Raw genomic sequence first — 22,286 nt, forward strand, 5'->3', positions numbered from 1 at the left:
TGCGTAAGTCAGTGTGTGTGTGTGTGTATGCGTGCGTCAGTCAGTGTGTGTGTGTGTGTATGTGTGTGTGTGTGTGTGTGTGTGTGTGCGTCAGTCAGTGTGTGTGTGTGTGTGTCAGTCAGTCATTCAGTGTGTGTGTGTGTGTGTCAGTCAGTCATTCAGTGTGTGTGTGTGTGTGTGTGTGTGTGTGTGTGTGTGTGTGTGTGTGTGTGTGTGTGTGTGTGTGTGTGTGTGTGTGTGTGTGTGTCAGTCATTCAGTGTGTGTGTATGTGTGTGTGCGCGCGTCAGTCAGTGTGTGTGTGTGTGTGCGCACCAGTCAGTGTGTGTGTGTGCGTGCGCGCGTCAGTCATTGTGTGTGTGTGCGCCAGTCAGTGTGTGTGTGCGCGCGCCAGTCAGTGTGTGTGCGTGCGTGCGCCAGTCAGTGTGTGTGTGTGTGTGTGTGCGCGCGCCATTCAGTGTGTGTGTGTGCGCCAGTCAGTGTGTGTGTGTGTGCGCGCGCACCAGTCAGTGTGTGTGTGTGTGTGTGCACGCGCCAGTCAGTGTGTGTGTGTGTGTGTGTGCGCACGCCAGTCAGTGTGTGTGTGTGTGTGTGTGTGTGACAGTCAGTCAGTCAGTGTGTGTGTGTGTGTGTGTGTGTGTGTGTGTGTGTGTGTGTGTGTGTGTGTGTGTGTGTGTGTGTGTGTGTGTGTGCGCGCGCGCGCGTCAGTGTGTGTGTGTGTGTGTGTGTCAGTCAGTGTGTGTGTGCGCCAGTCAGTGTGTGCGTCAGTTAGTCAGTATGTGTGCGTCAGTTAGTCAGTGTGTGTGCGTCAGTTAGTCAGTGTGTGTGCGTCAGTTAGTCAGTGTGTGTGTGTCAGTCAGTGTGTGTGTCAGTCAGTGTGTGGTTGTCAGTCAGTGTGTGTCAGTCAGTGTGTGTGTCAGTCAGTCAGTGTGTGTGTGTCAGTCAGTGTGTGTGTGTGTGTGCGCGCGTCAGTCAGTGTGTGTGTGTGTGTGCGCGCCAGTCAATGTGTGTGTGTGCGTGTGCGTACCAGTCAGTGTGTGTGCGTGCGCGCGTCAGTCATTGTGTGTGTGTGCGTCAGTCATTGTGTGTGCGTGCGCGCGCCAGTCAGTGTGTGTGTGTGTGTGTGTGTGCGCGCGCCATTCAGTGTGTGTGTGTGTGCGTGCGCCAGTCAGTGTGTGTGTGTGTGTGTGCGCGCGCACTAGTCAGTGTGTGTGTGTGTGTGCGCGCGCCAGTCAGTGTGTGTGTGTGTGTGTGCGCGCGTCAGTCAGTGTGTGTGTGTGCGCGCCAGTCAGTGTGTGTGCGCACGCGCCAGGCAGTGTGTGTGTGTGTGCGCCAGGCTCGGCCGCGGGGGGGGGAGGTTACCTGTTTGCTGGCGCTCCTGGTGGTAATACGGGGCCCCGAGGAGAAGAGCCGCGTGGGCAGGCGGCGGCCTGTGAGAGTTGCCGGTTATTCGGCGGCGGGAGTTTGGCTGGCGGCGTTTCGAGAGGTGAGGCGGAAAAGGCTTGGCGCTGGGGTTTGCGGTGAGGGGGGTTTGCGTTGAGGGGGGGTGGGAGGTTTGCGGTGAGGGGGGCACAGGGGTGTGTGTGAGACACTGTTAGACCACACCGGCCAATGAGAGGTGTGCGGGGGCGGGAGGGCCAAGAGAGCCATCTCATTGGCCTGAGGCGGAGTGACAGGCCAAAGGTCCAATGTGATTGCCCCTAGACACAGGGACATACAATGGTTTCAAAAATATAAATATAGATATGACTGGATTAGGCAAAATGCTGTACATGTAGAATCATTTTTACTGGTGATACTTTCAGTTGCGATCACATGCGTGTAGATTTTCTGGGTGTGTGGTGTTGGCATCTGTGGCCATGGCAGATAACAAAACATTCAAATAAGTCATGCGTTCAATCGGCAGGAAATGACTTTATATTTTTAGGTGGCTGCATCAGTGGTTCTGAGAATCCACAGCCCTTTTTGTCAGCTATTCAATAAATCCATATGCAAGTTTACAAATACACCCACTCATCTTGTCAATGTACAGTCGAAGCAACATAAACAAACAAACATGCAATACAATTGACGTTAATCTTCTTTCAACTGTCTGCAGAGCAATTTGTAAGAACAAATAGATTTTTTAATTCACATAATGTTATGTTTCTATTTTTTTTTTTTTAAATGTGCTCCAAAAAGTAATAACTGCAGATAATAACCTGGCAGATAATAGTGTATGTACCATTTGTGAAGAATGTTCTTCTGGCAAATATACAGTATATCTGTATTATCTCATTTTCAAACAAAAACCCCTTATCTATATTTGATTGTGATTTGTACGCATTTTTATTTTGTAGCAGAAAGTCAAAATGTAAATGCACTAAAATGAGCAGTTAGTATAGCACACAAGGAGTGTCTCTCATTTCTGCTGTATGTTTGGTATTTTTATGCAGGGCCAATGCTTTCAATAAATGTCAAGATGGGAAACCAATTATGGTTACCTAGGTGATAAACCAGGGATGAAAATTACACATAATTGCTGCTTATTTCACTGCTGTTATATAGTTTCCAAGGCTACAGAGTACCTGAAATGATTGTGATTTTCAGTGTCTGTACTTGCCGGAGACCTCTTTCCTTTTAGCAAATAGGGTTCAGGGAAAAAAAATATGTGAAAAGAACGCGATAGCTCTTCTGCAATCACTTTCAATAGTATGTGGTTAATAAATATATTGGGATACAAGTAATTTAAGCTTCACTGATCATTGAAATGATGTTCTTTTTACCCCGGGCATTCTTTTTTACTTTCAAAGTTATATTTCTTAAGAACACAAAATATCAGCACATTCTGTAAATAAACAACAAATGATTTCTATGTTGGAGGACTGTAATGTGTACATGTCCTTTTTTAATGCTGTTAAGAGGTTGATGTATAAAAATGTGACCATTCAATCCAATTTGTTCTAACCATGTTCTCTTTCCTAAACGGCCACTAGAGAGTTCATGGCTGGCATAGTCCTGGCCTGATTTGAAGAAGTGACCACTGGATTATGGTGAGAACTTAAATGGCTAAAGCTTTTTATGGTTCTCTACTGTGACCCCCAAAACTTTAGCAGACCTCTCCACACTGAATATGGCTAATAAACATCACTGACTCTTCACTGAGCTAATGCTAGAGAGCAAGTGACCGTGGGAGATGTTTCCAAATACAAAGCTACTGTATTTTGTAATAATAACTTATTTCACATAGCACTTTTCTCCCAATAGGACTCAAAGTGCTTTACAATTACAGTATAGTGCGCGGTACACAGCGCATGGGATATGTACAGACACAGTGCCTGCTCAGGTGAGCTTACAATCTATGCTTTTGCTGCCTGACACACAGGAATATCTGTGATTTGCCCAAGGTCACAAGGAGCTGATACCAGGATTTGAACCAGGCTCACTTAGTGTTGTTGCTCTTAGAGTCAGTGGCTTTACTCACTGAGCAGCTCCTTCAGCCAATTCCTTTGCCAGCATTTTATTTTTCTGATTTTAGGGGTCCAGTTAATTGAAATTAGATTATTTGTATCCAAAGCAGCTAGTGGCAAAACTGCATACATAGCAGGGAGTGAATAAACTATGAAATGCTAATTCTGTTAAGCATGAGAAATACTGTATGTGCTAGGATATTCGCTGCATGCATGGAAATTCTGCAATAACCACATTTTGGATGTTGAGCGACTTACATCTAGTTCTCTGGCAAATGTGACTTCACTTCTCGTCTTCCCTGAACCTGCCTCAAAATCATCACCTATCCCCAGATATTTCACCCTGCAACTATGCGCAACATACAGGAAAATCATAGTCTCTAATTCAAAAGGATTACTGTGATCTGAAATATACTGGACGTTTGGATTGTTAAAAAAAAAAAAAAAGAGCGAAACATCATTGTATTATCAGCAGGGACGATTAATGTTTTCTAACTTAAATCATCCAATTATTTGTAATAAGGTCCTGATAACTGCACAAAATGCTGAAAAACAGAGATATGCTGCAAAATGAGGCTGAATGATCAGCATTCACATACCAGACATGTTTGTATATATGCACTGGTGGTCTACAGTAGTTTAAGATTAGGGCAATAGGATGGATCACCCGTTGTGATGTTCCTTCTAACACCACAGTATCATAAGCATCACTCATTTATATTTAAAAAAAATAAAAAATAATATATATATATATATAATATATATATATATCAGCTACTGTAGCACATGCTTTGTTATTGAATACTAAAGGCAACTAAATTAATATTGTAGCACCTAATCCAGCCCATGGTCATATTTTAGGTTGTAGATTTGCCTTGTACCACTGGCCATTATTGCATGATGTGTTGAAATATAATTCTGCCGAACAAAGGTTCCGTTTGTATCATACCAACATATAGTATAATAGGAAAAATACATATTTTTCTAAATACCTTTTATCAAAAAGATTAATAGCTATGTAGGACATACTACCAGGGCCGCCAACAGTGGGGGACAAAGGGCACGGGCGTCCCAGGCCCCGTGAGTCAGGGGGGCGGGGAAGTGTCAACCCTGCACCCCGCGCTTGCGCCTCCTGCCCCATGCAGCAGCCGCGGGGGATGCAGCAGTCGCGGGGGATGATGCAGCCGCCTGCCAGCCTCGCGCCCTGACCCCAGAGCTTCCCGCGCGCCAACCCAGCAGCAGCAGCCGCGGAGGATATTGCAGCCGTCCGGCATCTCGCCCCCCCCCCCCCAGCTGCCCACCTCCCGTGCGTCCCCCGAGCCCACCTCCCGTGCGCCCCCCGAGCCCACCTCCCGTGCGGCTACCTCCCACGCCCTACCCCTGCTCCCCCCCCCCCCGTGCCCACCTCCCGCCCCGGGCAGCTGCCAAGGGGACATCGGGGGCAGGGGGGGAAGCGGCAAGGAAGCAGGAAGCAGCACCCACCCGGTCAGGGTAAGTCACCCACTCAACTGTCACCCACCACCCAGTCACTGTCACCCACCACCCAGTCACTCTCCCACCCACCACCCTCTCACCCACCACCCACTCACTCTCCCACCCACTCACTCTCCCACCCACTCCCACTCCCACCCACTCTCCCACCTACTCACTCTCCCACCCACTCACTCTCCCACCCACGCACGCACTCCCACCCACACACCCACCCAGTCACTCACCCACCCAGTCACTCAGTCACCCACCCAGCCACCCACCCAGTCGCTCACTCTCTCACCCACCCAGTCGCTCACTCTCTCACCCACCCAGTCGCTCACTCTCTCACCCACCCAGTCGCTCACTCTCTCACCCACCCAGTCGCTCACTCTCTCAACCCACCCAGTCGCTCAGTCTCTCAAACCACCCAGTCGCTCACTCTCTCACCCACCCAGTCGCTCACTCTCTCAAACCACCCAGTCGCTCACTCTCGCACCCACTCACTCACCCAGTCCCTCACCCACCCAGACAGGCAGTCACCTGTCTCTTGTTGAAAATATAAAAATAAACAGGTTGCATTGTAACGTTTTTTTCAGTATCACAATAAGAAAACAGTTAAGTAAAAGTTGCACGCTAAAAAATATTTTTTCGTGGTAGGTGCGCTATGGGTTCGGGGGGGGTGCGCTATGGGTTGGGGGGGGGGCTGCTCCTTTCATTTGTCCTGGGCCCCATGAGTTCTGTTGGCGGCCCTGCATACTACTAATGTATCCATAGGGAGGGAAGTCATATTTAGATAGAAAGCCAGGCAGGGTTCAAACACTTTGCTTTTAATGAAATGCAATTTCCTTCACATATTAAAACGGTGCAGGTATGTTGGAGTTTTGAAGTGTTCTTTGACTGAAATAGCACTGGAATATTTCCATAAGGGCACCGCTGATTATTTTCAGCAAAATTACAAGCCTAAGGGCATGCACAGACTTAACATAAACCACTTGGATTCCTGTGGAGAATATAAAATGATAGAATCAAGGTCCTACTGAAAAAGCATGCAAAGACTGGAAAAGACGGAACTTGCATTACCTACTAATTGTTTTATGAACATAGCCAAGGGTTAAATTAATAGGGCTATGTTATCAACAGTGAGGGAGCCAATATACCACCATCGATGGTATCATTCCTATATTTCTCAGAAAGCAATGCAAGACTTATCTCATTGTTGCCACTTTACTTACACCATCCATTAATTCTCTTTTCAAAATGTCATTGTGTTGCCAGCTAACCAGATTGTATCTACATGATATAATACTTTCTTATGATAGTGTAGCTTGAAGAATTTATGAGGCAATTTCACTTTCAAATGGTTCATTCTAATGACAGTCAAGAGCAGATTTGTCTAGCTGGGGCAACATATGGAAGAGGTTAAAAGTATCAATTCCCGCACTACCAACTTTGTTAGGCCACCTTCCCTTCATAATTTAGACCCTTCTGCCAGAGATTTGAAAATATATTCTTGACAGATGACATGTTAACAGAATCATTTCATGGTTCAGCGTTCTCTCGGTATGATTTATTTCTATCTGGAGGCACTGAAAGCCCCCAATTCATGAGATTTATGCACCAGATTTAATCGTCTAGTTTGATGAGGAAGAATTAGTTCATTACTGAGAAATAAAACATTAAACAATCATCTTAGGTTTGGTACACACCTTCTAATTATACATTTTAGGAGCCAAGTGTGATCCTTGCAAAACAATGTACACTCAACGCCAACACCACATCCAGGACTATGGTGAACGTCAAATGTTACATGATTTAATATTAATACTTACATGAGAAGGTTTAATCTTGGCAAACTATAAAGCAAAAACAATTACTATTTGCTACCATTACTTCTAGTTTCCTTTTATTCCGATAATAACTAACTTTTTTCTTTTAAACTATTACCAGTTTTAGGCATGTACCGTCAATAAAAAAATGATTCATCCAAAAGTAGATTCTTATAATTGTCCTGTAAATATTTGTATTTACTTTTTTAGTAGTCGGTTTTCAAAAAGCCAAGTTCTCCTGTATTCAGTGAGCATGTCCATGACAAGATACACACAGTGGGTTAATATATACCATACACATTTTAAGTTATGGTGGGTGAAAAAGGCGACAAAAAACCTCCACCGTTGGCATACAGCCAATAAAGAATATCACTTGTGAGCACATTCACATGTGTTAGGCAGGTCTGCAACCCTGCCTTTCTACCATTATCACCTAGCATACAGTTATTCTACTGCAGCAAGGGATTCTGGGAAATGACATGCAAACATGTCTGAGTGGTTTGACTGGCTTTGCATCTAATCATATGCTGTGCTTAAAAGTTTTGTGAACAGCAGAGCATTTGCTTATATGGGTTCCATGTAAATGGATTTCAGGCAAAAGGTGACATATATATATATATATATATATATATATATATATATATATATATATATATAATCAAATGGAAATATTACTGTGTGCTCATTTGCATATCTTAGACAGGTCTGCAACCCTGCCTTTCACCATTATCACCCAGCACATTGTGCTTCCACTGCAGCAAGGGATTCTGGGAAATTACATGCAAATTAGCACACAGTGAATCTCACGAACCCCAATGAGAACCCAATTTAAACACCATCCCTAAATTGGATAACATGGAACAATACATAACAGTGCATGACATACTTTTCATGACATAACATTTGAACCATTGAGGTATGTCTGGATCCCTCCCATAACATAGAGAACCCATACCCCCTTCAGTAGGTTTCTTAACTAACCTGCCCTCTCAGTTGGGAACAGTAACAGAATACACCCTCTTTGGACCCCTCTCAGGGATATATTCCACCCGGTCCAAGTAGATGTTTCTCCCTACCCTCCATACTCGCATGAGAGAACATATTTTCTCCTCATTGTAGTACCTAGAGATACCATACCTGGAGTCCAGGTATTCTAGGGCACCATCCCTCAAACACTCCCCTCTATTTCCCTCATTATGGGCTCAGGGACATAGGGGTAATCATATCCCTGGGGCTGAGGGTACCTCTGCACTATCAATCTGTCAGCCCGGCTGAGTTTGGTTAATTTACGGCCACATGCCTGGCCTGGTAGCACCCAGAATAGTGGTTTGTGAGAGGACTGTTCTTGGTAGGTTAGGGTTAAACCGGTTGGTTGCATCAACCCTAGTTTAATTTCCCTATCTCTTCTTGTGAGGGCCTCTGCCGTCTCATCCGCAGAGAACTCAACTTCTTCCCACCAATGATCCACAATGTCCCCACTAAGGCTGCATCCAGGGATGCAGCAGCCGTACGGAGGCGTGCTGAGGCTGAGGGAAAGCGGGTGCTTTCCCTGGCCTTTGTTAGCGCGCCGTCCGTGGGCGTGACGGGGGCGGGCAAGTGACATCATGGAGCTAGTTCGCCCTCATTGGGCGAACCGCTCACGTGACCGGCCCTGCTCTCGCTCCCATGAGTGCGAAATCTAAAATTTGGATAAGACCTCCGCTTCCGCACGCTTGCGGAAACGTAGGAAAGCCCCTACTAAAGCCGCTCTCATTGCGACGGCAGGGGCTCAGTGGTAAGCACCATTGCGCCTCAGCACGGGTCAGCGCCTAAGCGCTCACCATGCCCGAGGCCTAAACAGCAAGAACCGTGTCCGGTTCATATGGTGGACATACCACCACAAAACATAGGGTCCCACCACGGCAATACCTTCCCCACATTTGCATTACACACAGACACATCAGACTCAGAAACTGCCCTAGAGAGTGTTCCCGATCTTTCTGACTCTTCTGTGGAGAAAGCCATTTACTCAGCCATCCCTCCCTCCCCCAGCAGGATCACCGCCTCCCCAGTCCTGGGTAGATTTAGTTACCCTCTGATTGTCCTGGGTAAGGTCTGTGGACGCTTTAGGCTCCGCAAGGTCTCTGGGTGTATTAGTCTTGGTATGAATACCACAGCCTGTTACTGACAGCACTTTATGCTCATCAGGGTCCATAGGGGCCTTACGTCCTCAGCCCTGTCGTGGTGACGCTGTACAAATAGGTCAGTCGGGGCCTTTCTCACTGGAGCGGGTGTATCCATATCCTCCTCCGCCCCGGTGGCCACCTCCTTGATGACCACATCCGATCGCACCGGAAGGGTGTTGATGTCTGCAGTGCGGAAAGAAGTACTGGCCGGTACCCCTCCGATGGATCCCTCTGCTGAAACCTGGGAAAGAAGAGCATCCGCACCGCTCCATTGGCCCTTGGGAGCGGGCATGTCCGACGCCGCCTCTCGAGGAACTGCCAAGGCCTTGGCACTCCTCCGCTCATGGAGCACCGTCGGCTTCAATGACATCACTGTTACGGGACTCGGCTCCCGTTCACTCTTGGGGGTTAGCGTCTCCACAGCAGCAGCACTTGAGTGACACTCCGGCAGGAGCATCACGATGGAGCACCCCCCTTCACTGTTGTCTGATATAGCGTTGGGCACGTCCCCTGGAGAAGAGGACTGGGACACCTCGCTATCGCTGGCGGCAGCTTGAGGCAGCGGTGCCGCTCCTGCATCACCAGCGGAAGTGCCTCAGCCCCCTCCCGGGCAGTCATCTCACCAGGTAAGTCTTTTTCCGGGTCTGTAACAGGAACACACGGGTCCCTTGGAGCATCCGCTCCTGATGCTGCGGTCCAATTCGCACACCTCTGTAGGTAGACCGCGTCTTCCCTCTGTCCCGGCGGGGGTGGTAGCAACACCTTGGGCTTTAGGCGGGGAGTCCCACACCGGTGGCATTTGCATGTTAGGCTCACCTCTCCACCCAGGAAATCGCAGCAGGGGCAGATACAGTGCAGGAAACTCTCTCCTTTCACTTGCACTACCAGGAAGCCTCCTGGTAGTCGATAGTGGGATACAATGCAAAAAGCCGCAGCTCCAGAGACAGTGTCTGCCGCGGTTGCACTGTGAGGAGGTCAGTGCTTCCATATTGGATCACACACAGCGTTAATCCTCTGGCGCCAGGACAGCCATGGTCACGTGACTGCAGTATGCCCCATTATCAAAAAATTTAATTGTGACTGTAGGGGTAAACGTGACTGCTTTTAATAAAGGTCAAGCCTGCCATTGCCTCTACCTGTCAGTAATACATTTGTATTATGTTGGATGTGTATATGTATTCTGCAGCCTGTTCCAGCACTTCAGGGAAAGGGGTTAGTTTTGTTTTCATTTGGGAATCTTGTAAAGTGGGCTGTGATCTTTGCATGTGACTGTGTTGTTGTTGAACTTCCCCCCACCAATCAGGGGTTGGGTCATATTGCAAGCACCTGTCAGGGTGGGGAGACAGCTAGCTAGATGAGATAAGATCAGCTCTTTGTAAGATCAGCTCAGAGTTTGTTAGTTGCAGCAGCTACAAGAAGCTGGGAATGGAGGTAGCTGCAAAGCAGCTATGAGTAACTGGGAGAAGTTGTAGTCTGCAGAAACCAAGAACAAAATCTCTTTAGGGAGATCCCTGCATCCAGATTTATAGGGTAACCCAGTTTCCCAGTTGTAAGTGTATGTGCTGTTTTGCTGTAAATAGTTGTGGATACTTCTTTTTTCAATAAATTAAATTTATAAACTCTGTGTTTCTGTCTGGAGATTGATCCCTGGTGTGTTAGTCCTGGTCTCCCGTGACAGTAAGCTTTGCAAAAACAATTCACTGAGCATTAAAAGTCAATGTGCTAGGTCATGTGGTCCTATATATACTGCCATTTTGCCAACATTTTGCCAAAGAGTAATGAAATTCTGTCCAAAATTTGCTTAATCCTGAGCAATGTAAATTTTTGTGAAAATTCAATATTTAAGCGAAAAGCACCAAAAAATTGTGACACAAATTTGAAGACAATTAAACACCTCTAGTAACAATACCCAAATCCTTCCATCCATTTTTTTAAAAGCTCGGACAGGTGCAAAGCCCTTTGTCACTGATCTGCCCAAACCTTGAGTCTCTCCTCTAAGATGTCGACCTATTAATAGTTAATCATGGTTTTGGTATAGTTTGTATTGCTTTATTATTTTTTGTTATAATTGTTCTCGGATTGCACTTCATAAATATGTATTTATGCCCTTTATTCAGGACCATTTTGTCCTGTTGTGAACAAATTATTATTTTTATTAATTCTTGAGTGTTCGAACGACTCTCTCTTGTTTTCACATTTAATAAAAGCAGAACAGAAAGCATTCATCTCCCAATAGAGCATAGATGCAATTTATTTCACTTACACTTATTGATGGCCCAATAAAAGATGGAAAGGAGAAGGAGTTGTGCGAGAGGCAATTCAAATTAGCTGCTGACGGACTGGAGTTTACGACAGCCCCTGTACAAATAAGTTCAAGCCCCTTGTATTTTTTGTAAGTTATTATTTTTCCATAACATAAAGAACACACAGCTTTACATTATAAATATGTAAAGCTGTGTGTTCTTTATGTTATGAAAAAATAATAACTATAAATATGTCACAAGTAAATGCACTGAAAGCTGGTGTTTGTGCTTCAGGTCTCTCTATACTTCGCTGAAAAGGTATATTACAGCAATCTACACACTATAATGAAAAAGAGTATGTGTGCGCTTTCTCAGTGTTTGTGATCATTCAGATTACAATTCAGTTTCTTAATGTGTGCACATTTTCTTTAACTGCCCAGCCCTATTCAATATATGAAGCATGCCAATGTATAGTTAACAAAGCAGTAACCTCCATTCACTTGAACTGAATTGTTACATTTGTATTACCCCACGTTCACGTAGTATATGTTTAAAGAAGGAGCAATTCATGCTCCTTTTTTTTTTATTTATTAATTTTATTTTTCAACCTAGGATTGAAGCAGGGGGTCTCCAGAACTGAACCCCATTAATATCATATCCGGGAACCCCCTGCTTCCAGAGATACAGACCTCCGTAGGGAGCTTTAAACTTTGCTGAGTTACCGGCACCCCACTTGGAGGTCTGTATCTCGGGAAGTTTGGGGTACCCAGAGCTGAAAAGAATGGTGTTCAGCTCCGGAGACTACCTGCTTCGCTCCTATGTAACCTATGTATCTCCGGAAGAAGGGGGTCCTCAGAGATGATATTAATGGGGTTCAGCTCTGGAGACCCCCTGCTTCAATCCTAGGTTTAAAAATAAAAAATTGCAAAAAAAAAATCAAATGCTTGGATTGCCTCTTTATTGAGGGCCTGTAAGAATTATAGACGTCCTATAGGTTCTGTTATTAGTGCAAACTGGATGCTAATGATTTTTAGTTGTACAGTATTTGTACTTCAATGTTGTCTTATGGTGTATGTATCATTTTTAAAAGGTATGTTCACTAACATGTCATTATCAATCATCGATGGCCAGTCAAGTGGGTGCCACTAACCATCGATAGAAACTACAGGCATACCCCACATTAACGTACGCAATGGGACCGGAGCATGTATGTAAAGCGAAAATGTACTTAAAGTGAAGCACTACCTTTTCTCCACTTAACGATGCATGTACTGTACTGCAAACGTCATACCCGTGCAGAACAGATGTAAATAAGGCATTTGTAACAGTCTCCCCGCTTGCACACACCTTCGTTACAGCTAGGGAGCCAGTATTGCTGTTCAGGACGTGCTGACTGGCGCATGCGTGAGCTGCCGTTTGCCTATTGAGCGAGATGTACTTACTCGCGAGTGTACTTAAAGTGAGTGTACTTAAACCGGGGTATGCCTGTATAACAATTTAGAATAGTAAATATGAACAAAAACGAAACGAACATGGTAAAATATACGAGCAGTTGACCTGAAAATAGCCATTATTAAATTAAAAAGGTAAACTATTTTATACTGGATTTCAAAATACTAAGGCTTAATATGTCAAGTACCTGAGTGCCAAATATTTGGGGAGTTTCGGGGCCTCACGTCCACGTTAAAAACGTGTTAATCAGGTATCGTACATTTGATGCACGTGGGGTCGCTAGAGAGGTTTTGTGGCCATAACGATCAGAGAAAGTAAAAGTCCTGGATCATCTTCAGAAATAAAGAAAACATACACATTTTACAAGCTCTGCACATACGTTTATATTTAAGAGAAACGGTTGCTGGTCAGAAACGACAGAACATCTACATGTAAACAGGGCCAAAACGGCTAGAACTGTACTCTAAAAGTATACCGAATTATAGCTACACTGCTCAAAGGGTACTTAACCAAATAAACCTAACATTGTTTTATAGATCAATTTCACTGACCCCTTTATACCGTACAAACGATTGTTTATTTTAAAACATGAGTCACAAATGACAACCCACAATGACAGCGGTCACTAATAGGAATGGCAGGTCTGCAGTCAGTCATCACTTGTGACATGAGAAATGACGGGTGTTGAGTTATTAATCTCAATTATAACTCATCGCAAACACTAGGGTTTAGTCATTCAACGTCACTCGGAATATAAGTGATATTAGTAACTCTCCCATTACAATAAACAACGAGGGGGACAGTGGGTGAGTCACTGAACCGTAGTCTGCCATTTCCTTTACTTCAATCCCATGACTGTGAACAATAATGTTACACTAGCACAGTTTTTGTTAAAGAATCAATTCTAATATGAGGTCTGTGTGTCTTCATTGATTGCATATGCAGTAGTTGGGGCTCAACGGAAGCTAATACAAGACATTGGTGTCATGGGCTTTGTTTTCGTGCCTTATTCAAGTTGTTGCAATTAGAAGTATAGTGTAAATAGTGAACATGCAGGGTAGGGGGGTGGGGGTGAACTCCAGTCCTCAAGGGCCACCACGAGTCAGGATTTCAGGACATCCCTGCTTCAGCACAGGTGGCTCAACCAGGGGCTCAGTCTTCGACGACTGAGCCACCTGTGCTGAAGCAGGGATGTCCTGAAAATCTGACCTGTTGGTGGCCCTTAAGGACTGGAGTTGGCCACCCCTGTCACCGGGGGTTATTCAATAAACTGCAGTCGTGCAGATCGCGGCACTATCACACGGAAATCCCAATTGACTTCAATAGACAATCACAGTTTAAGGAATAACTCCCTTAGTTTCACAGCACACTTTAAAATGTGTTCTAGTCAGACTTCTTGTATAATAAGCCAGCATTAATATATATATATGGTACTATTTTGTAAAAGAAACAATGTAGATTGCCCTTTGATATATATATAGCATCTCCATTCTATTTTATACGACTGGATATTTTCAGTGTTCCCTGCTGCAAAAGTTTTATATTAATAGGGCAAATGCTAGCACCAGATTTCTCAAAGACATACTGCAAATCCAAAAGAATTCTACGGGATGACTTCCTTTTTATACTGGTATCGGAGTTTCCTGTCCAGAGGTGGAACTAGGGGGTGTGGGGTGAGCAGTTAAGGGGTGTTGGCGGGCGGGTTTGCCTGTGGTTTGAGTAGGACGTAGGAGGGAGCATAATGGCGACAGAAGTAGAGGAGAAGGGTGGCAAAGGAGGGTGGAGTTGAGAGGGACTTTGGTGCTGGGGATTGAGAGTTAGTGAGAGAGACTATGGGGAGGGGGGTTGAGAGATTGATGGAGGGAAGAAAAGAGGGAAGGAGAAGGGGGAAAGAGAAAAAGGGGTAGAGAGGGTCTGTGTGTATGTGTAAGAGGGAGAGAGAGTGAGTGAAGGGGGGGGGGAGAAAAAAGTGGGGAGACAGAGAGCCTACAAAAGATTTTAAAAAAATTACAGGATTGTTTTACCTTGGCTCTATTAAAAATATTTTTTTTGTGACGTGTCAAATAAAGAGGGAAACATCACAAGTTGGATGTACTGTACATATCTTTGGCAGGTTGTGCCACATTTATTTTGCCATTTTTCAATAAAAATGTAATAATTCACAAATAAATTCATAAATAAATTCATAAATAACAAATGATCTTTTGAATCAAAATACTTGTTAAATATTGTGCTTTTCTGTAAATAATTGATATTCAGGTGATTTTTTTTTTTCACCAAAGCTGAATTGTTTTCAATCTAAGATAATTTTGCCATATCAATTTCCCAAAATGCCCAAATCAATCTGATTCTTACTTTCATTGAAATGATTTATATCCACTTGGTATTGAAACTCTCAATTTCAGTTAAAGTACAGCATAGTAAAGCAAGTATGAAAAATCACTTATTAATGACCGAATTACATTATTTTCAATAAAAATAAGACAACCAATTGCTGTATATCCACCTCCTACAGCCTGATTAGGATATGATTCCATTTTCAGTTGACTTCCCGATTCTTATTAGATGACATTATCCAAGGTTAAAAACCAACTTCAGAAGTGGCAAAGAAATATAGCAATGGTTAAGTTGCACAATATACTATACGTTATGATTTTGCTCTTTTATTCCATAATCAATGAAGCCTGTATTACTTGTTCTATGTTTAAATAATGGTGGGAAATACTATCATATAACTCGGCTTAATTTGTGAGCACATTCACATGTCTCCGACAGGTCTGCAACCCTGCTTTTCACCATCATCTCTTAGTATACAGTGCTTCCATGCAGCCAGGGATTCTGGGCAATGACATGCAAATGAGCACATAGTGTCACCTTTTGCTTCATGTCCATTTTAACGTCGACCACCCTATAAGCACATGCCTGCCGCATTACACAGCTTTTCAGCACAACCTGGGGTTGAAAAGGTTGAAAAGCTGTGTAATGCGGCAGGCATGTGCTTATAGGGGATCCATGTTAAAATGGACATGAAGCAAAAGGTGACACTGTATGCTCATTTGCATGTCACTACCCAGAATCCCTGGCTGCAGTGGAAGCACTTTATGCCAAGAGATGGTGGAGAAAACGGTTGCAGACCTGTCAGAGATGTGAATGTGCTCACGTGATTTTTGTATTTGCAGTACACTGTACAATGGAGGGGTTTTGTCACTTTTTTCACGCCATAAGTTATATAATGTGAGCTTAATTTGAGAAATAGGACACCTTGCTATTGGAAACTATCCTGGAAGGGGGCAGAGATACCGAAATCTATGTGGAGCTTCTTTATATCACAAATAAACTGCATGTGAGATTATTTATTATAAAATAAATTTCTACAACTGATTCTGCAGAGGCAAAAATACATTTGATTAATTTACTTTGGAAGTAGCTTCTGGGAATACAGTGGAACGGACACCACTTAAATTATTGTGGGATGTGGATAAAATACAGGATTTTACAATATAATTAATGAAATACAATTATATCAAGTCAGTACTGGAAATAACATCTTGTACTAGTCAGTACATTTCAATATGCTGATCGTTCAGATCAGTATTTTACATGACTGACGTAGAAACCCAATCTGTGGCGTGTACAGTAACAGAATACAGGAACATCACGGGCTGCTATAAACATTAACTGTAATCCCAATGTTTCCATTTTTAATATTGCCACTGTCTTGAACAAACCAACTCCAATAGTGCCTTAACATGCCAATGGAAAAACACAAATTAGAGGCTAGAAAAAGCTAGTGCTGGTGAAAAGCGGCCCCCTAGCCATCGGCAGGGGGGCCTCCTGACCAGGGGGCTAGTCTCCACCTACATGGCCCGCCCCCTCACCTCCCCTTGCTGAGGATGGGCTGCAGGTGGGCTATTTAAAGACCAGCTGGCGGGAGCATGGCTTGTTTGTCACCCGCCAGCCAGCAGGGAGTGGCATTTACCCCATTAGTTGTTATAAAATAAATAGCTGCGGCCTTTTATAACTCCAGATCTGGTCTCTGTCGTTATTTGTACGTTACATGTGGGTTCGGGGTGGGGTGGGAGAGGGGAGCTGCCTCGCAGCCTCCCTGGTCAAGACACGGCTAATACTTTCTTGAGGAGGAAAGTCAATATATAAATCATAGGTGCAAAACTTCTTCAGAACGGGAATTTACCATCTCACTTAAAATGTACGTACAACACAGAAGCGGTAAGTCTACATTACAAAACATCTTATATTGTAGAATGCGCCTGTCTATATGCTATGAAATCTGAATTCGATTATCGTTAAATCCATACAATAAAGAATTTAGACAGCTCTACTGAAAAACTCTTTAACATAGTCAGAAAAATATGACATGGTGCATAGAGGTTACTGAATCACCTCTATACAGAATACAAAGAATAAAAAAAATATATATATAATATCCCTCCAGCACTCCCAAGAATGAAACCAGAGGAAATATATGGAAATATAATGTATGTATTGGAAAATATCACAATGAAATCACAATGTTCTCTTCCCACACTATATAGAAGGTAAGTGTATGATAAGCAACGGGAGAATTGATGACGTTGCTTATCATACGCATACCTCCTATATAGTGTTGGAAAGAACATGATGATTTCATTGTGATATTTTCAAATACATACATTATGTTTCCATATACGTCCTCTGGTTTCATTCTTGGGAGTGCTGGGGGGATATTCTATTTTTTGATATTTAAATCCATGTTCAAGCAAGAATTAAATGCCTGAAGGAGTAACGCTGCACAGGGTCCCACTCCGCAGCATAGACACCCACAGCGCGATTGAGGCAGACACTGTCCCCAGCGCCGCAGACGTTTGCCTGTTCGTCCGCAGCGCTGGTAACAAGAAGTCTTACAACATCTGTAAAATTCAGACTATTGGAAAAAGTAAAGTGTTACATAATCAGTCAATAGAATTGTAGCTCAGAAAAACAGAAATTAATTGCACTATCTTAAAACAGCAATAATACTGTACATGCTATCAGTCTGCTGTTTGGAACACAGCAATACAGTCTGCTGTTTGGAACACAGCAATAGATCTGTTTGTGATACTTTGTTTTCAAAAGGCAGAGTTCAAAAAAGGGGTGTGTCAGAGCCTGTTTCTAAATGGTTGCTGTAGCAACCAAAAAATGATAAGTATATTTAAAAAAATCCTTAAAATGGCATTAGGAGTTAAAAAAAAAATGCACACAATATTATCTAATACTAAAAACCTAATTTATTTTTAAAAAATGGGATCTTTCATGTTTTGCTGCTTTAACTTTGACACAACAAAACTAGTAGTAATATATAGTTGTGTATGTTGATATCTTGAATGATTAAAAAATACATATTTACTTGAATGCTTTTACCTCTCAGCACTTGACTTCAAGAAGAAAAACAAAAATCCCTTGTGGGAGCACGAAATAACCTCCATTCTTTATTCCACACTGACATTATATTGGAGAAGTGCAACCTTTTCGCTGAAGTTGGCAAACCAGGCACATTTTATTCAGGGCAAATTATGTACAAATGTTCAAAGCTCCCCCCGAGCATGAAACAGCAATGTGCAGGTCTCAATACTACCCTAACTTCAGGTCTGGCGAAAAACTTGAGCAGTGTGCCAATTTGCAAAATGATATGAGAAATTCCCAAAATAAATTCGCAAAGCACATCTGAGCATCTCTCGGTTGTACAATAGTTTGCACAGCCAATGCAGAATCGCACATTCTGGAAGAAGGAACTCCATCCATTGACAGCAGTAAAGGAAATCTCCATCAACTATGTTGTGAAACAAATTATTAAACAATTAATTTCCTTACAGTACAAAGACAGCCTGTCATTGTCAAAGCTGCATAGTCTTGTACCAATCAATAATGAAACAATAAGATTTTAGTAAAAAGGGGAAAAAAATCAAATTATGTACTTGTTCCTATCTATTCATCTTCATAATGTCTCCTTGATATTTTACTCTGCTTTCCCATGGCTGCTGTCTTTCCAAACACCTTCAACCATTCATCTGATAAAATGTATGGTATTCGTTTTGAAATCTGAAGCCTCCCTTGCTGCTTTAATTGCAATGACCTGTTTTACACTTCTGCATAGGCAACCAGATGTACTGCTGCTTTAGTCTGACTCATTCTTTTATCCTGATGGGTTATTGAAGTCCAGGCTGGGTATAAGTAGATAACATTATGACGCACAAACTCATCTGCATATAAATTGAGCTAATCAGAAATGCAAATTGCAATCATGGGAAGATGGAAAAGCAGCTTACAATAATTGTATCAATGTGACAACAGCAAAAGTTCAACCATTTGCATTGTTTTTTCACGCTAAGAGAGATCACTTGAACCAATACCTGGATTTAGGAGAAATAGAAAATATCCATCTCTGGTTATACAGTGATTTTAATTTGGATTCCGAACCATATCTAAGAATAAAGCGCTATTTCTTTTTAGGCTCAAAGAAACATACCATATCGAAAAATGTTGCTTGGTAAATTAAGCTATTCCTTTAAAAAAATCAAAACCTGGGTGAGATCAAATGCCCAATTTTCAAAATCAAAGAAGATGACAAAGTAATTAAACATATTTACAGCATATACTGTAGCATGAGTGGGGGGGGGGGAAGCAGATAATATACAACAGAGTATTTTAAATCCTTAAAATTTGTAAAGGCACATAGATACAAAGTTATATGCTTATTATGAAATCAATCATTACACCAAGGAAACAGCAGACAATGCAATAATGATGCTGTATTATTTCACGCATTTATTTTAGATACAATTTCATTGTCATTCCACATTTTGTGTTTACTAAATCCCTCCACTGTGCTGGGTACGAGATGAAAAAAAAAATCATGAATGTAATTGCATGTCTTCCATAGCGTCCCCAAAATTGCTACCTACCATTGTCGTAGGTAGTTAAACTGCAGACAAGGATTATGGGTAGTGGCATACAAATGAGCACAAAGAATGTGTCATTTTGTTTCACTTCTTATCTATTTTGGATAATTAGATTTTGATTCATTCAAGAGCTTACTAAATATCCAATGAGTCAAGAGAGCCATCTAGTGTTGTACCTGGGAATCTTAAAGAGAGCTTTCACTGGATGCATGTCAGATAAAGGTGGGTCTCCATCCGCCAGTTCAATAGCCGTGATCCCGAGGGACCATACGTCACATCGCACGTCATACGAGTAATCATATTGCTGTTCACAGGCAATAACCTATTGGACAGAACAGTAAAGAGAAACATACTTCTGTGGTTAAGTGCAAGGCAACAAGGGACTCGTTTACTAAAAACAAAAAGAGAGAAACACTTGACAGGCTTTTTCAAAGTCTGTCCTTTTCTTGTATTCATGTACCCATTTGTGAATTATTTCAAGTCTTAGTAATGATAAGAAGCCTATTTCCCCGACAATAGTAGAAATATGTTTTTCTCTTAAGAAAGCTGTTGCCAAATATAACGTTTGGAATCTTTTTAGCCTTTTGTTTTCCCTGAATTTGTTTATTCTTTAAGTGGTGATGTCTATATTGAAGTTATTTAGTATTTTGTTAAAACAGATTATTTTACTGTAACTAGGTATTTAACTTAAATAAAATGTAATTGTCAAATGTTCTTGTCTACATTTAATAATACAGCAACATTGATTTGTTTTAATGTCTACAATATCAGTTTTTGCATCACAAATTAGGCCCTACAGTATGTGCTTCTCCGATTCAATGATAAATAGTACAGTATATAATTTTATTTATCAAGTAGGCTTATGTTATTTGTATGATGCAGAACATTAAATGTGTCATAAGGTCTTTCAAACATTATTATTTTAAAATTAAATTAGTTACAAGATAAAGGAAAACACTGCAAATTAGTAATGTAGTATATCAGTGAGCTGTACTGTCACAAAGTCCCACCTCCTCTACAAGGAGAAAATATATTCTTAGGATGTACTGTATACCCGGTGCTAAAAATATGCATTCATTGTAGTCTTAAAAACAAAACAAAAAAAAAAAACACATCTGGGTGTCAAGAATTAATGCTGCAGATGCCAATGCAAGCACAAATGACTCAATTTCGCAGTCAATTATGTTTAGAGTTTTTACTGTTTCAGCATATTAACCACACACTATTGGAGGGGCCATCAATACAATGCTTTTTACTATGGTGCAGCTACCCCTGGCATTGAAGAGAGAATTTTAACCATACTCTACTTTGCATTTCACCATTAGGTTTGTCAAAACTTATAGTGATAGTGAATTTTATTTTTATGTTTATTCGTTTGTTTGTTTCGTCCGCAATCCCTTACACCAATATTTTAATTAATTCTACTAAAATTGACTTTAAATTTACTGGGTATTTTTGTGCCGCATTAGGGTATCCTTCTTTATCTCAGTATACATAGTGAATTAAGACGCACATAACCAGTAAGCACATATAAGCACAGGTCTTTGCATGCAGCTGATTGCGACAGATCTAATACAGAGTATTCTTCCTGGTATTGTCCAGGTAAATAAGAATTTCAATCAGATTTAGAACCATGCAGCTGATTATGACAGATCAATTATGATCATTCTTCCTAGTATTATACAGGTTATTAAAGAATTGTAATCAGTGCTAGGACCTGTGAATTATGGCCATGCCTTGGAGGGGCTCACAGGCTTACAATACTTTGGCCAAGTTTTAAACTAAATGACCCTTTTATTCAAGAGATATATAGGTATTTCACTGTGTATTTTTGCCATTGGATGTAGCGCTGGGCTCTGTTTGTGTTTGTTTGTAATAGTGAATTAAGACGTCTGATGTACAATGTCATAACGTTACTGGCTATGGATTGAAACTAGCAGTGGCACTTACTGACCAGGTTATCAGTTATAACTAGAGAAGTACTCAGAATGAGAAAGCCGTGACTAGATTTCCCTATGCTTCTTGTGTTCAACTTAATGGTCAATTCAGTGCCATTACTGTTGTAGAGGGTTATTCATCCCACAGAAACTCCCGTTGATATCAATGAAAAGACATTATCAAATAATACAACTTTATTTCTTTGCTGTGCCAAATATTTATCAAATAGAGAATAATATTAATTGGATTTGCAAAAATTGTATAAGGAACGTAAATGTCAAAGTACTGTATGTTCTGTAACGAAGGGCCTTTTGTCTGACTGCTTTGTGCCTTAAGTAGACTAGCTCTTTTTCTTTGTTCAGTCAATGAATGCAATGTTCCAATGGTCAAAATGTCTATAAAGGGTGTAGACAGTCGAAATTAGAACTGCACTTTTTGTTCTGACTTCCTACTCATGTTACACCTCATACTAAAGGTCAATTTACACAATAAAAAAAAACTTACACTATAAAATGAATAATTATAACAATGTAAAATTATTGAAAGCAATTGCTCTGAATATATGTATAAACTATAAATGGATACTAATGTAATTCAGAATGCATTTCATTGCGAGTGCAAGTGTCATTTTGACAAAGTTTAAATAAAAGCAATAAGAAAAAACGGCTGGAGACATTGGGGCCTATGCAGAGAGCAGCGAATTTTCGAAATTCGCCATTTTTTGGAGATAATCGCGCAGAAAACAGCAGAAAATGGAGATTTCCGAAAAACGCGCCAATTTTTCATTTCTATTTGTAAAACTCGCCTCGC

The 22,286-nt window shown here is 42.0% G+C and overlaps 1 protein-coding gene across 11 annotated transcripts in view; it reads right to left on the reverse strand.

Moving 5' to 3' along the window:
• The window catches only part of MYO3B (myosin IIIB), a 410,453-nt gene that overhangs the window by 287,482 nt on the left and 100,685 nt on the right, over positions 1-22,286 (reverse strand). For all 11 annotated transcript variants that reach the window (XM_075609095.1, XM_075609097.1, XM_075609096.1 and 8 more), the window contains one exon: positions 19,715-19,860. In XM_075609095.1, the coding sequence (XP_075465210.1) occupies positions 19,715-19,860 (146 nt within the window). The remainder of the gene's footprint in view (positions 1-19,714; positions 19,861-22,286) is intronic.

The sequence above is a fragment of the Ascaphus truei genome, chromosome 7, assembly GCF_040206685.1.
Source record: "Ascaphus truei isolate aAscTru1 chromosome 7, aAscTru1.hap1, whole genome shotgun sequence".
NCBI lineage: Eukaryota > Metazoa > Chordata > Amphibia > Anura > Ascaphidae > Ascaphus > Ascaphus truei.